Genomic DNA, 22,208 nt, shown 5'->3' with positions numbered 1-22,208 from the left:
AGCAGAGTTACTCATGCATGCCCCCTCTGCACACATGCTTTACTCACAAACGTCCCCATTGCCCAGCAGCTCCACACACACGTCCCCTGCCCAGCAACTCTACACACACACACACGTCCCCTCTGCCCAGCAGCTCTACACACACACACACGTCCCCTCTGCCCAGCAGCTCTACACACACATACACACGTCCCCTCTGCCCAGCAGCTCTACACACACATACACACGTCCCCTCTGCCCAGCAGCTCCACACACACGTCCCCTCTGCCCAGCAGCTCTACACACACACACACACGTCCCCTCTGCCCAGCAACTCTACACACGTCCCCTCTGCCCAGCATCTTTATACACACACACGTCCCCTCTGCCCAGCAGCTCTACACACATACACACGTCCCCTCTGCCCAGCAGCTCTACACACACACGTCCCCTCTGCCCAGCAGCTCTACACACACACACGTCCCCTCTGCCCAGCAGCTCTACACACACACACGTCCCCTCTGCCCAGCAACTCTACACACGTCCCCTCTGCCCAGCATCTTTATACACACACGTCCCCTCTGCCCAGCAGCTCTACACACATACACACGTCCCCTCTGCCCAGCAGCTCTACACACACACGTCCCCTCTGCCCAGCAGCTCTACACACATACACACGTCCCCTCTGCCCAGCAGCTCTACACACATACACACGTCCCCGCTGCCCAGCAGCTCCACACACACACACACGTCCCCTCTGCCCAGCAGCTCTACACACACATACACGTCCCCTCTGCCCAGCATCTCTACACACACATACACGTCCCCTCTGCCCAGCAGCTCTACACACACATACACGTCCCCTCTGCCCAGCCGCTTTTTTGGGCAGGCTCCGGCGTGTTGCAACATTTGGCCCCACCCCCTAAACATCAATCGCCTTTTTGGACCAATTGGAGCAGGGGGCGGGGAAACAATTGGGCACTATTCGCATCCTAAGGCCGGCCCCCTGCACCATACTGCTTGAGTGGTTAGAAACTCTCTCGGGAGGACTCCCAGAAATTTGAGAGTAGGCAACTATGAGTTTTATTCATATATGTCCCATCTGCCCACATGCCTCCCTGCGAAGCAGCTTTACGTACACCCTTAGCCCACATGCTGAGAAGCTGCTTTACACACACATATCCTCCCCATCACCCTTCTGTTTACTTTTTTCTCCACCAATGTCTTCCACGTACATAGGAACAGGAAACTGTGCACCAGCAGCTTCCTGCACTATGTATCATGTGACTGCATCACATGACCTTGTGATGTCACAGTGAGAAAGAATGTACATTTGTGGAACGTGCTCAAGCTACGGCGACATTTTTACCTGGGAATTGGAGAGTGAGATGGCGGACTACGAGAGCGCTCAGAGAGGACGTTTAAAATTGAAAGGAATCGGCGATATCAGTATGGGAAAGAAGTAAGTAGTTTGACCGGAGAGCTCTAGTTATTCTTGAGCGAATAATGTGTCTTTTCCCCCTCACATATTATCACGACATTTCAGCTGGTAACATGTAGATTTAAGTTCTGAGCAGTAAATGTTGGAAAATAGGGAGAATCACAAAAGATACACTGCATCTGATTTCTGCTCATAGTTAAATGTACGCAAATAGCTCAACTCCAAACAGGTACCCCAAAATGTTATCTCCCGGCAGAGTGAATGGCACATTTATACACATTTCTCAAGATTTGAGATACATAAACGCTTAATTTGTATGACTTTTTGCATCCTTTCCATATGTTTTTTTTTTACATTTTTTTTTTTAACTTTTCCATGTGAGGCGCCATTAGGTCTACAGCACTAATAAATCCAATGCAAATAGGATCTAATAGTAACTAGCAAAACAATTCTTCCTGTTATTTACATAGGTATTGATTTCCATAGTAGACTGATGTCTCTGCCATATATACTATAGAAAGGGAAAATGGAAATTGATTAATGATTAAATTCATTAATGAAGTCTGTTAATTGTTTTTTAAATTAACAATGCTTTTTATATGGGTATTTCTGGTATTCTAAAATATAACTTTACTTATGTTTGTAGTTTTCCCTAAATAATTAGAAAAACAATAACATGACTTAGTATTGTAAAAATGATTGACACTATTGACATAGAAGTGGTGTTATTGCTACTTCCTTGCCTACCCACTTCCTTCACTCTGGCATCTGCAAATGAATTCTGCACCCTGCTTTCCTTCTCACCCCCCAGTACCTGCCCACTTGACCCCATCTCGTCCCACCTCCTCAGCCCCCTCTCTCTTGAGGCCTACTCCCACATTGCCCACCTCCTTGACCCTGCCTCCCTCTGTAATTAACGCAATATCCTTCAACGTCCCTTTGCTTCCAAACTTCTCAAAAGGGTTATCTACAGCGTCTCGCCTCCTTTATCTCTTTTCACTCACTCCTTGACCCACTCCAGTCGGGCTTTTGTTCCCTCACTTTACTGAAACTGCCCTCACTAAGGTCACTATTGTCCGTCTCCTCGCTAAATCTTAAGGGCATTTCTCCCTTCTTCTCATTCTCGACCTCTTTGCTGCCTTCGATACCTTTGACTACTGCCTCCTTTTGCAAATCAAATCTATAGGCCCCTAACACTATCCTCACCTTGTTTTCCTCTTATCTAACCAACCTCTTCTCTTCAGTCTCAACACTTGACTCTACATCCCCCACCTTCTCGTCCCTTAGCTGTTGGAGTTTCCCAAGGTTCCACTTTTGGCCCCCTTCTCTTCTCCCTCTACACCTCCTCCATTGGTGACCTCACTTTGGCTTCCGGTACCACCTCTATGCTGATTATACCCAAATCTATCATTCATCAAGTGTGTCTCCTACTGTCTCTCTCCCATCTCATCTTGGATGTCCAAGTGCTTTCTTAAACTCAATATTTCCAAGACTGAGTTAATCATCTCAAATACCCCCTCCCCCCACTCTTTCTATTAATAATATGACCCATTCTTTCTGTCCCTCAAGTCTGATGCCTGTGGATCATTTTCAAACTCTTCCCTCTCCTTCAAACCTCACATTCTGTCCCTCTCAAAATCCTGTTACTTCCACCTCCAGAGTATATCCAAAATTCGGCTCTTTCTCACCATAGAAGCAACGAAACCTCTTTTTCACTCACATTTAATCTCTCGTCTTGATTTCTGTAACAATCTTCTCTCTTGCCTACCTGACTCCCACCTTGCCTCTCAAGTTTATCTTCAATGTTGCTGGCCGCCTTATATTTTTCTCCCGCCGGTTTATCTGTCAGTAGCTACATTGGCTCCTTGTGGACAACAGAATTAAATTTAAACTCCTGACCCTCGCAAATGCTATTTTGCTTTTATTAGTATTACTATTAGACTGTAATACAGGGTGATTCAAAAGTCGCAGTACACCCTTTTATTTCAAAAACTCTACAGGAATTGGGCCGATTTCAAGATGGCGCCCATGTTTGGTACATACCGTAAAAGATAGACCACGTCACCCATACCTTACTGGAGTATTCAGGTTTCCCAATTTCCTGTAGAGTTTTTGAAATAAAAGGGTGTACTGCGACTTTTGAATCACCCTGTATTATATTTTGAAGGTTCCCATATCCAGGCTTCTTTCCATACTCTAAAACCATTATATCTAAGATACAAGTTGACTTATTTTAAAGAGATGCTATTAAGATTTACAAATGTGAGCTAAAGTTACTTTAACGGGAGAGTTTTTTTCCTTAATGCAACAAACTTCCTGTCATTGGTAATTTTGTTGAAGAACAGTGCGTTACTCACTTTTAGCCACCTTTTGCAGAAAGTTACTGATCATAGTTTGCAGTAAAATAACAGATCAAGCTAATACAAATATTATGTGAAACACTTCAAGCTCTGTCAAAGTATGGAGACTTCTATGTGTATATTTAAAAATAGTATTCATACTTTTTCTATAGGAGGCAACTTGTATTTTAGGTTTAACAGTCATTTAACGTGGGTGATATTTCTTACATGAACCTATATCCTATCTTTGCATATAATACTATTTTACTTTCCAGAAAAAAGAAAGCTAAAGATAAAAATAAGATGATGCAACAAATTTTGACCAACAAGAATGAGGAGGAAAAGAAGCCGGCTTTAGATAAGAGAACACCAGCTCAACTTGCTTTTGAAAAAATGCAAGAGAAAAGAGTAAGTAAAGTTGTTTTTTTTATGTTTGCACATTCTTTTAAACTTATTAAGTAATGTGTATATACTATTATTTTGTAGGGTCTCTATTTAATTTTTGATTTGAAAAAGACAAGTTCTTTATCAGTTAATTTTAGGAAAACTATCCAAGTTAGATGTCTTCACAAGTATACATGCAGGAAAAATGTGCCATAAATGAATGCAAAATAAATAAATGCATTTGCAGCCATTGCATTGCAACATCATTTGTCCAGGGGCAAATTTGCACTTTTTTTTCTTTGCTTTGCTCCTAACTTTAAATTAGGCCCTTAATGTCTGTAGTTTACTATATGTACACCGGTATAGGACATGCATGTCTACGCACAGATACTCATTGACTACAGGAAGATTGCTTTGAGAAAACATGTTGTTAATTTAATGTAATATTATGTTGTACACATACTTCAATAAAAATAACATGTAGCCAATAGTCAATCATATAATCATAGAAAAACATTTGTTTAGAAGTGAACCACGGGTGCATTAGACTTAATGAATTTCACAATTTCAAGGGGCTTCCCTGAGATGGAATAAAATATTTACAGGTTAACGCTGCATTACCATCTAAAGTGGTAAACACTATCATTCTACGTTTACCACTTCAGCCTGTCTGCAGTAAGAGGGGGGTGTGAGTGGGAGGACCAATAAAAGCTGCATTCCCCCTTCATAGTGCCACACTGTTTAAGCATTGTTTTCCTTAACCCCCCCAAGAAATATGTATATATGCATGTACATGTATATATGTGTATTTGTCATACTCTGTAGTTTTACTAAATAGTATTAAAAAAAATTCTACAATTAGGACTAAAATTAATTTGAAACTTTTAAATGACCTAAAGCTTCAGTGGATAGATGTACCCCAATCATTCAATTGTATTTCCCATGCTGCCACTTCTAAATTGATAACCTATATATTGAAAGTGCACGGTTAGTTTTTCAGTGACTTTAAAAAAAAAATATATAAATGCGTGACACATCAAGTATATTAAACACTTACAGAAAGTTATTACTTTATATACTGTATAAATCAGATTGCTGTAAATCACTAAATGTAAAAAAAAATCATTGTGCCCCTAATTAATGTGTAAATAATATACAGAAGAAAACAAACATGCTGAAAATAATGTGCTATTAAAATAAAAAAATAAAAATAGCTTACTATAGAAAAATTCATTAAAAGGTGTTCTATAGTAACCTAATTCCCCCCCCCCCCCTCCCTTTGTTTTGTAGCTGTTTCTGCTTTTCTCACTACCACTGGAGGTAGTATTGGTGGGTAACACACTGCTGGTCTGGAAAAATGACTTGGACATGAGCTAAGAGCGTCCTGTGATATTTGCCGTGCTCTCCTTGTTCCTGCTGACCTGGTCATTTTTTAGTGGAATTAACATTTAAATAGTTATAGGTATTAATCGACTACCTATAAGCTGAATTATGAAAGTGGCCAATGTTGCATGATTCATATCAAGTTAAAAGTTAAAAAGTGGAATTAACCTGTTTAAAATACTTCAGAATGATTACCCTGCTTGCTGCAGTGCTTAATTCTTTCTTTATTTTTTTTTATTTTGCAGCAAATAGAAAGAATCTTGAAGAAAGCTTCAAAAACACACAAACAAAGAGTAGAGGTAAGTAAGCTGGTAGTTCGTCTACAACTACAGTAGTTACATTTCAGCATGCCTGGCTATAGTATCTTCATTTCATATTGGCTCTATTTTAAAGGACTGCTAAATCCCAAAATTTAAATTTCAAGATATGAGTCATTAAGGTAAAATGATTTGTTCAGTGTTAATCTGAAATTCCATTGCTGCTCTATTTACTCTTTCATGGACTGTCATGTACTTGAAACTATTGTTAATATATTTAAATTGTGATTTCTGGTAAATTCCACTCAGGCATTTTTCCCATCTTATACTGTTCATTCCAAATAGTAGAACCAGAGGCGTGCTGTGCTCGGAACCCTCTGTTTTGGATGATACCCAGAGTTGCCAACACATACAGTTGTTCATTTTAATGAACTAACTTCTAAATGTGTATTAATATTTTCTTTTTCTTACAGGATTTTAATCGACATTTGGATACACTAACAGAACATTACGACATTCCTAAAGTCAGCTGGACAAAATAACAGTGCTTCTCATTTTATATCTATTTATATTGACCTGACAATTATCAGTCATATAGTATATCAAAGTTTATTTTTATTTATTACTTGTAGCCAATGTAAATAAAAAACTATAGTGCTCATGAAGAAGCTGTATCTTAAATTATTTACAATTTGTTCATTATCTGTTTTCTTGAAACAAAATAACAGTCAAGATAACACCCAGCTTTTCTAAAATTAGTTTTTATTGTTTGAAAACTGGAGCATACATATGTTTAAACATTTCATAAGGTTGTTCAAGTGCATTTCCCATTTCTAACCTATAATAGCTAGTAACAGACAGTGCATGAAGACCCCATACTCAATGAGAAGCCCCCTGTTCAATCATGCTTTAAGGAATACTTTAATGGAGTAGGTCTGGCACAGCCTTTATAACTCACCAGTGGGGTCTGAAGAAGATCTGAACAAAAAGCTGTACTTATGTAATCCTTTTTTTTACATTAATGTGACTACTGGTGCAATACGAGCAGTTGATGATCACATTATTCTAAGTATAACCGCTAAGTGTGCAGTTACATTCATATATTGCTTATACAGCAAACATGGCAAAATATATTTCACAATGTACAAATGCATACAGCTCTATCTAAAAATCAACATTATGTAGAGTTGGTAAATAACCATTGTTTGAGTTATGTTTGCAAGGGTATCATCCACTGCACAAGATTTAGGAAAATCAGTAAATAATAAGAAAAATAGCACAAACTGAGAATCTGTTCATAAAGAGACATAAAATCAATGAGAGACTTCCTCTTTTTTAGTAAAAGTAAAATGCTATCATTACTACATTCCACCCCTTGGCTCTTTATGACAGAGAGTTACAAAATGATTTGATAGGTCCATTAAAAAAGCAATTTGAGCATTATTAATGTGTGCCATATATTTATTAATATATACATAAAACAGTCTCAGCAAATACATAATTACTAATATGATTAATACAGTAAGCACATACATAGCTATTTGTTGTTCCTAACCAATTAAACCACGACGAATCATTATCTTGGGTAATTGTTTAGAAAATAAGAATAGGTTATATTACCACACACCTAAAACATTCATTGGAGAACCAATGAATCTGCATTGGGAAAACTTTGATTAGTTACATTAACACAATATAATTTGGCAACGGCACAGTGCCATTCACCACATTCTATTGATTTCTTACACAGTGCTATACTTTATTTAGTTGTTTGATATGTACTCTTGACCCCTGGTGATAGTCCCTTGGAATTCCATGTTTCCTTTTTGGACTTCCTGGCAGCCATAACTAATGGGTTGACATACTACTCATCTGTGACACCATATTGAATGCAAAAAAAGAAAATTATTGTACTTGAATCTGAAAACAATCCTTCCAAAGTGAGTCTCAGATACTGGTGTTGGTATCACTAGCCCCCTTTAGAATCCACATCCTGGGTGTTTGTAGCGCAAACTTGACCTGGTTCAGGATCTCTATCCTCATGGTTCTGGATAGTTATATGGTAGGAGGATCTTGCTGAGAGAATATATAAGAAAGCTGACTGGAGTTTGCCAAAAAACTTGAAAAAACCACATTTCTTCTGGGAGAATGTCAGGTGGACAAATGGGACCAAATTATTCTGTTTATGAGATCACATGTATCAAGTAAAGCTGCCAAGTACAGTATGCTAATAGACTACATAACTATTTTGTGTTTTAGACTTTTTACATAAATGAGAGAAAAGGTTCGTAGGACATCATTTCAAATAAGATGACTTGTAAAAAACATTTGTTAGGTGAGGGAGAAGTGTGTTTTCCAATAAATACGAGGCCACAATGAGCTATAATTCTCTTATTTTAAATGAACACCATGTTACAGTAAGTGTTTTAAAGATAAAATAGGTTTATTTTTTTTATAAACCATTCAGGTTTAAAAAATTTCATTTATTATCATTGTAGATTTTTAAGGCACCACAGTGCTCCGCAACACTGTACAGTAGGGAAAACAGGACATACATAAAACAGTGACATAGAAGGTAGACAGAATAAACGCAGACATTAAAACAAAGTGTATAAAGGACCCTGCTTACATTCTAAGTGGAAGAGAGCACAGCTGAAACAAGAGGAGCAGAGTGGAGATTGGGACAGTTGTGAGAGTACATTAGTGTGAAAAGTGTTATCGGGGATAAGGTCACCTCTAAAAAAGATGGTTTTTGAAACAGCGTCTAAAGATTAGACTGTGGGAAAGTCTGATCGAGCGTGGTAGGGAATTCCAGAAGTGGGGAGCAGCACGGGAGAAGTTTTGCAGGCAGTATTGAGAGGTGATTACCAGAGAAAAGACAAGGTGAAGGTCAGACGTAGATCTAAGAGTGCGGAAGGGAGAGTGCTTTGATATGAGATTTGAGATGTATGCAGGGGTAGTGTTGAGGGCTTTGTAGGTAAAGGTGAGTAATTTGGATTACTCACCTCACCACTAATTGCTGAACTAAGTGAGTTAAGCTTTGGTTATTCCACAAATGAAAAGCGGGCTATAAAGGAGATTCTGAGGCCCCTTATAAGAGAAGGTTTGCTCTTAGAAATTAAGAGCTGTGGATCCAGGAGTCGTCCAAGCGGTAAAGTACAGTTTTTCACTGCAGGAACTGTGTGGTTCATGTTCCATATTTTGAGTGTATGATTTAATTACATCAAAGTCCGAATATTTGCCAGTTTCTTATTTAGCTTTTGGAACTGCTTCTACTCTTTCCTAAAAGGAATATTTTTAGCACCCGTTGGTTGTACTACTGATATATGGATGTGGGATCTTGGATTGAACAAGACCCTTGAGTAAGTATGACATTATTATCACAATATATTTGGTGGCTGAAACCTATCATAATTTATATGCACCTGGAATAGCAGATTTGTATCTAGTGTTTTCTTTCACCCATAAATATTATGAGTATTTTCCCTTGACTGTCACAACTTAAGAAATGACCTCTTATGTACAATCAGGCATCTGTTTTGAGCAGAAAGGTAATTATTTCACTAGTGGTACCAACTGATGCCCATGATAAGCTCAATGTCATGCCTGGACAAAAGACAAAAAAATCCACCTCTTACATGTTAAAATATTTTTATCCCAACCCAGACAACATTTGTCAAAGCATGTGTAAAATTTGTGATGCTACAAAAACTAGAGGTATGGATGTTGATGATGTAGGCACCTCCCCGTTACATCATTTGCAGCAAGTTCATTCAAGTACTTTATCAAAAGCAGGACAATCTGGTATGGTAACAAGCAGTCCAGCATCACCTAGCAGCAGAATGGATAGGTAGCTCAGGCACTCTTCACTGTGAACACCTTCATCTTCAACCTCCTCATTATTAGTATGTAATCCAGCATCTAATTTGCAAATGCAAACTGACTCCACTAATGCAATTCCCAAGAAAAATCCATGTATGCTTGGGCTGCTGCATTTGGGTGAAACCTCTATACAGAAGGGGACCAAGAAGACTCAGCATAGTTTTTAATAACTATAGTCTATTAATTTGCAAGAGGAGCCAAGTATCACAACCAGCATCCTGTTGCACAGCGTATCACTTAAGTCATGACCGCTTTGGATGTGCGTCTAATCTCAGTAATCAACGGATCTGGTTTTAGAAGAATAATTGGGGTCATGTGTCCACACTACTAAATTCCACTTCGATTTCTTTTTTTTCCGTGACATCACACTGGTTTGGTACATCAATTTAAAAAGCATCACCTGTAGCACCATCATATACCTCCTCATCCTTTCAGCACAGCAGTGCTGGTACACAATAGCAGGTCATGCACATGCAAGCTACTCTCTGTATCACTGGCTTCACTAAGAAACTTACGGCTGTAAATTTGGGAATGTCATAGCAAAATTACTCATCCCGTTAAGACGTTCCTCAGGATTCCCTATTGCCGAAAATGGACGAACATTATGAGCAAGATTTACTAAACTGCGTATTTGGAAAGTGGAGATGTTGCCTATAGCAACCAATCAGATTCTAGCTTTCATTTATTTATTGCATTCTACAAAATGACAGCTAGAATCTGATTGGTTGCTATAGGCAACATCTCCACTTTTTCAAACCCGCAGTATAGTAAATATACCCCTATATGTGCACTACAGCTGGGTGAATTTCAATATGCACCATGCTTTGAACACACAATAAACTAGGTGGTTCAGAATTTATTTTAAAAATGAGGTCATTCAGCGACCGCATGTAAAACATTGCAGCAATTGCAAAAAAATATCATCTGCCATGCCGCCAACTGAAGCAAGAGGAAGTAACGAGAAAGAATTCCACAAGTTAAATGTTTCAGCGACTGAAGGAACAGCAACAAGCCATCAAGATCTACACACTAAACCATGAGATAGGGAGAGGGGACATGATACTTTACTCCAGCATACTGGAGAATCCTTTCAATTGTGTGCAAGCTACTGAAACCATTTGACATTGTAACAAATGAAGTGAGTTCAGACACTGCCCTCCTGAGTCAAATCATACCATTAATCAAACTACTGGAAAAGCAACTAGAGAAGCTGAATGAGTACATGAAAGTAAATGTTTCTGCTAAGAATGATGGTCTTGTAGATCAAGTTCTTCATAATCAGTTTTGACATCAGCTAAGAACGGGGGGTGGATAAAGTACATTTATGAAATATTTTTTTTTTAGCTATTGTATTGACAACCCTTATAAATGGTTTGATATCCTAAATATTTCTTGGAGGAAAGAGCTGAGCCCAATTATCATTATTATTATTATCATTATTTTAGAGAAGTGAAGTTAGATCATCCAGGTTACCTGGAGTAGGTAAGGTAAATTTACCCATTGTGAATAGGGATGAGCGGGCTCGGATATCTGAAACTCGAGCCCACCCGAACCTTGCCGATCCGAGCCGGATCCGAGACAGATCCGGGTATTCCCGCCAATTGCAAAACTGAAAGCGAGGCTCCGAGTCATAATCCCGTTGTCGGATCTCACGATACTCGGATTCTATAAATTCCCCGCTGGCCGCCGCCATCTTCACTCAGGCATTGATCAGGGTAGAGGGAGGTTGTGTTAGGTGGTCCTCTGCCCTGCTATATCCTGTGCTGTGCTGTGCTGTGCTGTGCTCAGTCCAGTGGTGCTGTGTCCTGTGCTCTGTCCTTCTGAGTTCAGTGGTGCTGCTGGGTCCTGTGCTGTGTCCTGTTCAGTCCAGTGGTGCTGTGTCCTGTGCTCTGTCCTTCTGAGTTCAGTGGTGCTGCTGGGTCCTGTGCTGTGTCCTGTTCAGTCCAGTGGTGCTGTGTCCTGTGCTCTGTCCTTCTAAGGGCATTGTTATTTCCCCATTATTCCCAAGTTATAAAAAAATTTAAAAAAAGTTATAAAAAAAAAAAAGAAAAAATAATTATAAAAAAAAGAAATTAAAAAGAAATATCCAAAAACAATCCTGCAGTATAAGTCCATTGGTACTGCAATATTACAAAGTTCACTGATTCTGCAGTATAAGTCCAGTGGTACTGCAATATTACAAAGTTCACTGATTCTGCAGTATAAGTCCAGTGGTACTGCAATATTACAAAGTTCATTGATTCTGCGGTATAAGTCCAGTGGTACTCTCCTGTGACGCATATAATTTTTAAAGGCTTTGCCGAGTGTGTGTGGCTTAGGGGTACGCTCTCTTGTGCTACATATAATGGAAAACAAAAATTTGGAGGATAAAGCTGCGAGGAAAAAGCTCAGTTTTCCTAAAAGACCCGCTGGTGGGGATGCTGATAACATCTGGTCCGGACTGAAGGACCTGCCAACCATTGCAGACATGTCTACTGTTGCTGCATTGGATGCTGTCACAATAGAAAAAATGTTGGAGGATTATTTTGCTGACACCATCCAAATAGACATGTCAGACAGTCCATATTGTTACTGGCAGGAAAAAAAGGCAGTTTGGAAGCCCCTGTACAAACTGGCTCTATTTTACCTGAGTTGTCCCCCCTCCAGTGTGTACTCGGAAAGAGTTTTTAGTGCAGCGGGGAACCTGGTCAGTGAGCGGCGAAGGAGGTTGCTTCCTAACAACGTTGAAAAAATGATGTTTATAAAAATGAATAATCAATTCCTCAATGAAGTACAGCACTGCCCTCCAGATAGTACAGAGGGACCTGTGGTTGTGGAGTCCAGCGGGGACGAATTGATAATGTGTGAGGAGGAGGAAGTACACACTGTAGGGGGAGAGGAATCAGAGGTTGAGGATGAGGACGACATCTTTCCTCAGTAGAGCCTGTTTAGTTTATACAGGGAGAGATGAATTGTTTTTTTGGTGTGGGGGCCCAAACAAACCAATCATTTCAGCCACAGTTGTTTGGTAGGCCCTGTCGCTGAAATGATTGGTTTGTTAAAGTGTGCATGTCCTATTTCAACAACATAAGGGTGGGTGGGAGGACTCAAGGACAATTCCATCTTGCAACTCTTTTTTTGGCATTATGTTGTATATTGTAGGGACCACTCCTCTACGCAGTCCAGGTACAATTTTTGGTGGGATTCAGACCATTTGAGGGTTTTTAAATTATATTGTGGTGACCACTCCTCTACGCAGTCCAGGTACAAGTTTTGGTGTAATTAAGACCAGTTGATGGTTTTCTTATTATATTGTGGGGACCACTCCTCTACGCAGTCCAGGTACAATTATTGGTGCGAATCATACAAGTTCAGGGTTTTTAAATTATATTGTGGTGACCCACTCCTCTACGCAGTCCAGGTACATTTTTTGGTGCGATAAGACCAGTTGATGGTTTTCTTATTATATTGTGGTGACCCATTCCTCTACGCAGTCCAGATACATTTATTGGTGCGAATCATACAAGTTCAGGGTTTTTAAATTATATTGTGGTGACCCACTCCTCTACGCAGTCCAGGTACATTTTTTGGTGCGATTAAGACCAGTTGATGGTTTTCTTATTATATTGTGGGGACCACTCCACTACGCAGTCCAGAAAGATACCTCGCTGCAATGTTTTGGACTAATAACTATATTGTGAGGTGTTCAGAATACACTGTAAATTAGTGGAAATGCTTGTTATTGAATGTTATTGAGGTTAATAATAGCGTAGGAGTGAAAATAAGCCCAAAAACTTGATTTTTGAACTTTTTATGCTTTTTTCAAAATAAATCCGAATCCAAAACCTTAAATCCGAACCAAAACCTTTCAGCAGGTGTTTTGCGAAACAAATCCGAACCCAAAACATCGCGAAAATCCGAATCCAAAACACAAAACACGTGACACCAAAAGTCGCCGGTGCACATCCCTAATTGTGAATAACATTATATAGTAGCGTAATTGTAAATACATAAAGAACTGGGAATTGTTAAGGGTATATTTCTCTCTAAACTGTTATATAGAATATAGCGTGACTCCTAGATCAAAAACATCGCTAATGGATACTATATCATTGGCTCTCCATAATAGATATGATTTTCTAAGCCTGGAGCGAACGTGGGATTGCCCCATATCTTGGTACATGTTATAATCAAATGAGGATATTTTAAAAAAAATTGTAATATATGACCAAGCTTTGTAAGTATCCATGAAAAGGATGTTTGGTGAAACACAGTGGGAAGGAAATCGGAAAAAGACATTAAAAAGTGTGCGAGAGATGGCATTATAAAGAGAAATTGATAAACAGATAGAAAGAGATAACAGAAGAGGATGAGATAGTGAATGAATTGTAAGTGAGATATATTTACCTTTTGGCAAGCAGTGAGTTATTCTGGCAGGAAAATGCAGCAAATAGATTGATATATTGTAAGCTTGCGAGCAGGGTCTTCTCCCACCTTTGTTTGTTTTATCCAGTTTGTTTATTACTTTACTGTGTTTGTTCCCAATTGTAAAGCGCTACGGAATATGTTGGCTCTTTATAAATAAATGATGATAATGATATAGTTTTAAGAACATCTGAAGATCACTTATTTCTAGGAAACTGTCACCCAAGATATGATTCAAGTATATATATATAGAGCAGAAATTGTGCAAGAAGCTGCATATGAATTATATACAGTGTCATTAAAGTCAACTGACTAATAAAAGTTGTAGGAATAATCCATATCAGTTTTATTATTTATTCCTCACAGTTTATATGCGGAAATATACTAAACAATTTCCTGAAAGTTATATTTAATCACTAGAGAAGTGTGATGTGTGTACAGGGACAGAGACTCTTAACTCACAGTAACACAAAACCTCCATTTTAAACTGTAACCAACTGTCAACTCAGAGACATACTCCATCTTGTGGTTGTCACCTCAGAGACATTCTCCATCTTGTGGTTGGCCTCCATGGGGCAGAATCAATTGTCTGTCGTGTACCTAAGGACGTAGGACACGCATTTTTACAGACATTACGGTAAAAAGTAATGCAGATTTTTGCTGGCACCACTATGGGGCGTGAGCAGAAATCAGTGTTACTCCAAAAAATATCCACGCGAGGTGTCTCGCAGCCATTCCGGAGGCACATCGCACGGATATTTAGAGAACTGAATCTGCTCCCATATGCCCTAGCAACATTTATTTTCACAGCAAAGTTTTTAAAGAGATATTGCAATCCAAAGCTAAAGAGACCTTTCAACACAAGTCACCTTAGTACTACACTGAATGTGATAGATACAGCAAATAGTACATAGCAACTTCTGCGACTACAAAAGGTCTGCTACATTTTTCATGTATAAATATATTTTCTATTGAAGAAGAGTGCATCATCTATCTAGCTTGTATCAAGTTATATTAAGAGTAAAATGTATGTGAATAGCATTGTTTTATAGTTGGCAAACTATATTCATATTGTATTTGTTGCTAGTCCTTCTTTGTCCAGACAGATATTAGTGACATACTGTTCCCGCATAAAAAACATCTGACGTCACTTAATTTTTTTGGTGTCCTACTTGTATTGGTGACCTGGGGGTTTTCTGTCCCACTGCCGTGTTGTAACTAAAAGAAGAGCATCCAGAGACCAGGTACGATCCACACAACACTCACAACACCTACGGCTAGGAGTGTAACATATTCATGAGATGTCGGGTTGCTAACGCTCTGCAGGTCCAACAAATGTAATTGATCAATGAAGTATTTGATTCCTAGGAAGACGTCCCCCCCCCCCCCCCCCGCCCCCAGATGCTCCCCCTATCCATCTTGGTGGAGATGACTAGATTGCCTTCATGAAGTTTCCATCTGTAATTATGATAGATTCCAAAAATGCTTAGAGTTTAGATTATATATTTTAGAAAAAGGGCTTTAGTGTAGAAGTAAGTTGCATATAGGATACATAGTGTAAGCCTAACTCCGTCAACTTATATCTATGATTATATATCGGGCCTCTGTGTCACGGATCTGAGAGTGTGTTATAGCCTATATGTCTTTCCTAATCAGGACAGCTACTCACCTTGACTTTGAGTTAAATGAGGCGTATGTTAACACTTTTTGCTTCAGCATTTTCACTTTCTCCAGCTATTAGATGTATTTTATGGAGGAATGTGATGTTTGCTTTATTTTTTTATTAAGTAATTGATAATTGATTTCCTTTTTATAGGAGAGTTAATTCTTCCTACATTCCGGGAACATATTTATAAATAATTTATATTTAAACACTATGCTAGGAATCATATAAAGAATAGAAAGATATGTTCTGTATAAGAGATAATGGCTAGTTCCCCCCCAAGCTGCATATGTACGACTCGGCACTCCCCCCATAGCCACCCCCTGCCCCAATCAAATATAAACAACCTTAGAGAAAAGTCAAGGTTCATAATCGGGTGATTGAAACTTAAAAAATTAACCGTAACAACAACTAAGGGGACATGCCCCTTAAGCATTTCAGCATAACAAAATAACTAAACCCACAAATTTGTGATTTAATTTATACATCTAATAAGACATACAACATTGGCATTCTCTTCCATGGCCTCTTGCTCTTCTTCTTCCCTTAAGAAATTTTGCACATCCTCCACCGAAATAAAATCTTTGAATCTTTTGAATTCATTGCCTTGAAAGAATTTCAGTCTAGCAGGGTTAAATTCCTTTTCTTTTGTCTCACATTACAGCAGATAGGAGAAATTATATTCTTGCCTTGGTCACTACCACTGAGAAATCTTGAAAAATATATAGGCAGCTTCTGTCCCAGGAGATGTCTACTTTCTTGTATGCCATCCATAATTCCACATTTTGGGAGCACAAAATGTGGAGTTAGGTAGTGACAATTATTAGGTCTTTCATTAATATTGTCCCTGGTTGGGCCTAGCCTACGTGCCCATTCTATAATGATGGGATCAAATTCTTCCGGAACTTTCACAAGTGTTACGACAACCAGTGCGGCATAAACTCATAGAACTGGTAGAAGAGGTCTGCACCTTTAGCAGCCGTCTTTCCCGTAGAGACTGGTTATGCTCACACGTACTCAGATGCCCCCAGGACTTAAACTCAGAGTAGTATAACTTTATACTCACATGGCTGCGCTCAGGTACAGGAGGTAACACACGGAACAGAGGCAGACCAGCGATCTGCAGACTGGACGAAGCCCTAGAGGAGATGTCAGGTACCAGCACGGTCAGGGTCACAGGCAACGGTTCAGAATCGGGGTACAGGCAATGAGTCAGGATCACAGGCAATGGTTCAGAGTCCGGGTACAGGCAATAGGTCAGGGTCACAGGCGGCAATGGTTCAGAATCCGAGGACAGGCAATAGGTCATACACAGGTAATCAATCCAAAGGTTCAACACCAAACAATAGCTCAGGAGCAGGCAGCAGTACAGGAAACAGGACGCTATAACCGGCATGGAGGCTACTAAGCCCTCAATGCCTAATATACTGCAACTAGCCAATCAGGGCTTAGCCCTCTAACAAGCCTTAGTACCAGGTTAATTAATGAACCTAAATTAATCAGCCCGCAGGCTGAACACTAGCGCACGCGCCCGGCTGCCCAGTGTTGCCGGGGCATGCTAATATTGATTTCGGCCTCCAGCCATTGCCCTGGCAACGGTCGGGGCCATGAAACCGGATGTGATGACCCGGTTGTCACATTCGGGATGCTAGGATGGCCGGGATGCCAGGAACCAGGGGCAGTGAGGGCACGGGCACCGCCATGGTTCCTGACAGTACCCCCCCGTTGAGGAGGGGTCAAGGGACCCCGACATCCAGGCTTCGTGGGAAATTTTTTAAAGAATTCCTTCATGAATTCAGCGTGGAGACGCCTGTGTGGTATCCAACATGGCTCTTCTGGGCCATAACCCTTCCAGTGCACTAAGAACTGGACCCGACCTTGCACTTTTCTCGAGTCCAAAATTCTCTCCACGATGAACTCATGGTCGCCATTCACAAGCAGAGGCCGAGGTCTATATGCAGAGCGATGATTGAACTTGCTGGGAGGAACCGCCTTTTTCAGGAGAGAACAGTGAAAGGTGCTAGGAATTTTTAAGGATGGTGGAAGATGGAGTCTGGTCGCCACTGGATTGATTTGTTTCTCGATAGTGAATGATCAGATAAACCGAGGTCCTAGTTTCTTACATGGTTGCCTCAATCTGATGTTCCGAGTGGACAGCCAGACTCGCTCACTCACCCACTTTTAATAGACAAGGACCGCGGTGACGATCAGCGAGAACTTTGGACCTGCAGGAGGCTTGACGTAGAGCAGAGTGTTTTTTCCAGATGGACTTTAGCTGAGATGTAAAGGCAAGAGTCCCGGTATCACTGACGGAGGAAAGAGAATTCACCTTTGGATGAAACCCAAGGTTACATAAGAAAGGGGATGTACCAGTTGCAGAATGACAAGAGTTGTTATACGCTAATTCCGCCCAAGGCAAGAGAGAGGACAAGTTGTCATGAAACTTAGTTTGTTAGTCCGTCTGAGTTTGGTTAGTTCTTTCCGTCTGGCCATTTGATTGTGGGTGGTACACAGACGACAGGTTAACTTTGATTCCAAGTGAATTGCAGAAGACCCTCCAAAACTGCACAATGAACTGAAACTCTCGATCCGAAACAATGTCATCCAGGAAGCCGTGGAGACGGAAGATGTGCGAAATGAACAACATGGCCAAGAGTTTCACATCCGGCAACTTGGGTAATGGAACAAAGTGGGCCATTTTGCTGAAACGGTTAACAACTACCCAGAAGACCATGGGAGATCGACTATGAAATCCATCGAGAGATGGGTCCACCAGGTAGAGCAAGGCTTAGGTGGTGAGCAAGGAGGTATAGACATCTCCTGGTAAGGGCATCAATTGACCAGAAGGACGATTCCTAGAAGACTTGTTTCTAGCACATTCCGGGCAAGCGCAGACATAGTTCACTGCATCCGAAGATAAAGTAGGCCACCAAACCCAGCGAGACAGAGCTTCGATGTTCTTATGGATTTCTGGAAGACCTGCCGTCCGATTGTCATGGCTTTCCATGAGGACTGACTTTCGGAGATGAACTGATGAAGAGTAGCACCAAGATCCTGAGTTAGGGCGACATGAATGAAGGATGAGGGAACAATATGTTGCGGATCAGGAGACTGAGGATGACATGCCATGAAACTTCGGGACAATGAATCGGCTTTGGTGTTCTTTGATTCTGGACGGAAAGTGATGAAGAAATTAAACCGGGTAAAAAACAAAGCCCAGCGGGCCTGCCTGGGATTCAAGGTTTTCGCGGTCTGGATATACTGGAGATTTTTGTGGTCAGTGAAGAACGTACTGACATGGTTTGCTCCTTCTAACCAGTGCCGCCATTCTTCAAAGGTCCACTTGATGGCCAACAACTCACGGTTTCCAACGTCGTAATTGATTTCAGCAGGTGAAAATTTTCTAGAAAGATAAGCACAGGGATGGAATTTCTTATTCTGAGGATCTCTTTGTGAGAGAATAGAACCTCCCCCAACATCTGAAGCATCTACCTCCACGATGAATGGGAGTTCCGGGTCCGGGTGTCTAAGGACTGGTGCAGAAATGAAGGCGGCTTTGAGGGCTGAAAAACTTGCCAATGCTTCCGGGGACCATTCGGCTGGGTTAGCGCCTTTCCGGGTGAGGGCAGTGATCGGGGCCACCAATGAGGAGAATGAACCTATAAATCTTCGATAATAGTTAGCGAAGCCAAGGAATCTCTGGATTGCCTTAAAATTTGTGGGAAGGACCCAGTCCTGAATTGCCTGAACCTTACTGGGATCCATAGCAAAACCAGATGAAGAGATGACGTACCCCAGGAAGGTCGCTCTGGAAACCTCAAACTCACACTTCTCCTGTTTTGCATAGAGGTGATGTTCACGTAATTTTTGTAGAACCTCGCGAACATGCTGATGGTGCTGAGACAAGGATTGTGAATAAATTAAGATATCATCTAGATATACTACCACCCTTTTTCCAAGGAATTCCCGTAACACATCATTGATTAGGTCTTGGAAGACTGCTGAAGCATTACATAAACCGAACAGCATTACAAGATATTTGTAGTGGCCTGACTGAGTGTTGAAAGCTGTTTTCCACTCATCCCCCTTTTTAATACGTATGAGATTGTAGGCATGGTGGCTGTTTTGAGTTGGTCGAACAAGATAGAAATTAATGGTAGAGGATATGTGTTCTTAACAGTGATATTGTTCAGACCACGGAAGTCTATGCAAGGCCTAAGGCTGCTATCTTTTTTGGATACGAAGAAGCAACCAGCCTCTACGGGAGACTTGGAAGGGCAGATAAACCCTTTTTGCAGGTTTTCCTCCACATTTTGTTCCATGGCCTGAGTTTCAGGGATAGATAGGGAATATAGACGCCCCTTGGGCAACTTAGAACCTGGTACAAGATCAATTACAGTCATAATCCCGTTGAGGCGGGAGAGAGTCAGCTTTCTTCTTGCAGAATACATCCCCGAAATCCTGATAGGGTGCGGATAGCAGTTCTGGGTTAGGCTGAAGAGCTCTAAGAGGAAGAGTCAGACAAGAGGAAGAACACTCTGGACTCCAACAGATGATCTCCCCTTTTTTTGAATCAATAAGTGGATTATGGCTCTGAAGCCAAGGATACCCCATAATCAACGGAGCAGAGGGACAGGTAATCAGGAAGAATGGGAGCCCCTCCGTATGGAGGGCTGCTACAGATAAGAGAACCAATGGAGTCTTGGCGAGTATTCTACCCCCAGGCAAGGGGTTGCTATCCAAGCCACAGGTGGTAATGCTCGATTCCAACTTGATATCCGGATTGCCCAGTGTCCGAGCCAGGTGGAAATCCAGAAAGTTACCCGCTGCACCACTATCGAGGAAAGCCGAAACATCTGAAGAATGATCTCCGAAGGCTAAGCATGCAGGGACTAGCAAGGAATTTTTTGAAGAGATTATTTGAAAACCTAAACGCACCTCTTCGCCAGTGCTTAGGATTAGGCGTTTCCCGACTTGGTAGGGCAGGTCCGAACTAGGTGGCCTGATTGACCACAGTACATGCAGAGGCCCAAGGAGTGCCGTCTGGAGTGTTCTTCGGGAGGCAGACGGTAAGCACCCAACTGCATGGGCTCACAGGTGTCCAGAAAGGTAGAGCAAGGCTCAGGTGGTGAGCAAGGAGGTATAGCTGACTCTCTCTCAATCTTCCTTTCCTTGATTCGGTGATCAATTTTAATACCTAATTGCATCAGAGTTTCAAGTAAGGTTGGTGCAGTATACTGGACTAAGTAGTCCTTGATTTGATCCGTAAGACCTAAACGGAGCTGACTCCGAAGCGCCGAATCGTTCCACTCACTATCGGTTGCCCACCGTCTGAATTCTGCACAATATGCAGAACGACGTCCTTGCCTTAATGCCCGGAGATGTGATTCCGCTGAGTCCACTTTGTCAGGGTCGTTATATAGTAGACCCAAGGCCTGGAAGAAGGCATCCTCAGATTGCAAGGAGGGGCTCGCTGCTGGAAGAGAGAAGACCTAGGACTGGGGATCGCCCTTAAGTAAAGAGATTACCACATTGACTCTCTGCTGTTCAGCGCCAGAAGAGCGTGGTCTCAAATGAAAATATAACTTGCAGCTTTCTTTAAAGTTGCGGAAGTGGGGTCTGCTTCCAGAAAACCGATCGGGCATGTTCAGCTTCGGCTCTGTAATGATACCAGAGGAGGCCTGTTGAAGCTGCGGGTTTCTGGAGGACTTTACCTGTGCAGACAAGCGGTGTGATAAATTCTGTATGAGTTGTGACAAGGACTGGATCTGATTAGCTAGGATCTGGACTGGAGAAATGTTCGGCTCGCTGTCATCCATGATGGATATACCTCCAATCTTCACTGGCCTGTTATAATGTTACGACAACCAGTGTGGCATAAACTCATAGAACTGGTAGAAGAGGTGTCCACCTTTAGCAGCCGCCTTTCCCGTAGAGATTGGTTATGCTCACAGGTACTCAGATGCCCCCAAGACTTAAACTCAGAGTAGTATAAGTTTATACTCACATGGCTGCGCACAGGTACAGGAGGTAACACACAGAACAGAGGCAGGCCAGCGATCTGCAGACTGGACGAAGCACCGGAGGAGATGTCAGGTACCAGCACGGTCAGGGTCAGAGGCAACGGTTCAGAATCCGGGTACAGGCAATGGATCTGGATCACAGGCAATGGTTCAGAGTCCGGGTACAGGCAATGGATCAGGATCACAGGCAACGGTTCAGAATCCGAGGACAGGCAATAGGTCATATGCAGGTAATCAATCCAAAGGTCCAACACCAGCTCAGGAGCAGGCAGCAGTACAGGAAACAGGACGCTATCACCGGCAGGTAAGCTAAGCCCTCCCTGCCTAATATACTGCAACTAGCCAATCAGGGCTTAGCCCTGTAACAACCTCGGTACCAGGTTAATTAATGAGCCTAAATTAATCAGCCCGCAGGCTGTACACTAGCGCACGTGCCCGGCTGCCCTGTGTTGC

At 41.4% G+C, this 22,208-nt stretch overlaps 1 protein-coding gene across 1 annotated transcript; it reads left to right on the top strand.

The window, feature by feature from the left end:
- The first annotated feature begins 1,205 nt into the window (after positions 1-1,205).
- LOC142149720 (protein FAM32A-like) lies at positions 1,206-6,451 on the top strand. Its single transcript, XM_075205029.1, has 4 exons — positions 1,206-1,441; positions 4,035-4,167; positions 5,772-5,825; positions 6,257-6,451. The coding sequence occupies exons 1-4, from the start codon at positions 1,305-1,307 to the stop codon at positions 6,323-6,325; spliced, it is 393 nt and encodes a 130-aa protein (XP_075061130.1). The 5' UTR covers positions 1,206-1,304; the 3' UTR covers positions 6,326-6,451.
- The last annotated feature ends 15,757 nt before the right edge of the window (positions 6,452-22,208 follow it).

This window comes from Mixophyes fleayi, chromosome 1, assembly GCF_038048845.1.
Source record: "Mixophyes fleayi isolate aMixFle1 chromosome 1, aMixFle1.hap1, whole genome shotgun sequence".
In the NCBI taxonomy this organism is placed as follows: domain Eukaryota; kingdom Metazoa; phylum Chordata; class Amphibia; order Anura; family Limnodynastidae; genus Mixophyes; species Mixophyes fleayi.
This window is presented reverse-complemented; position numbering and strand designations above follow the sequence as displayed.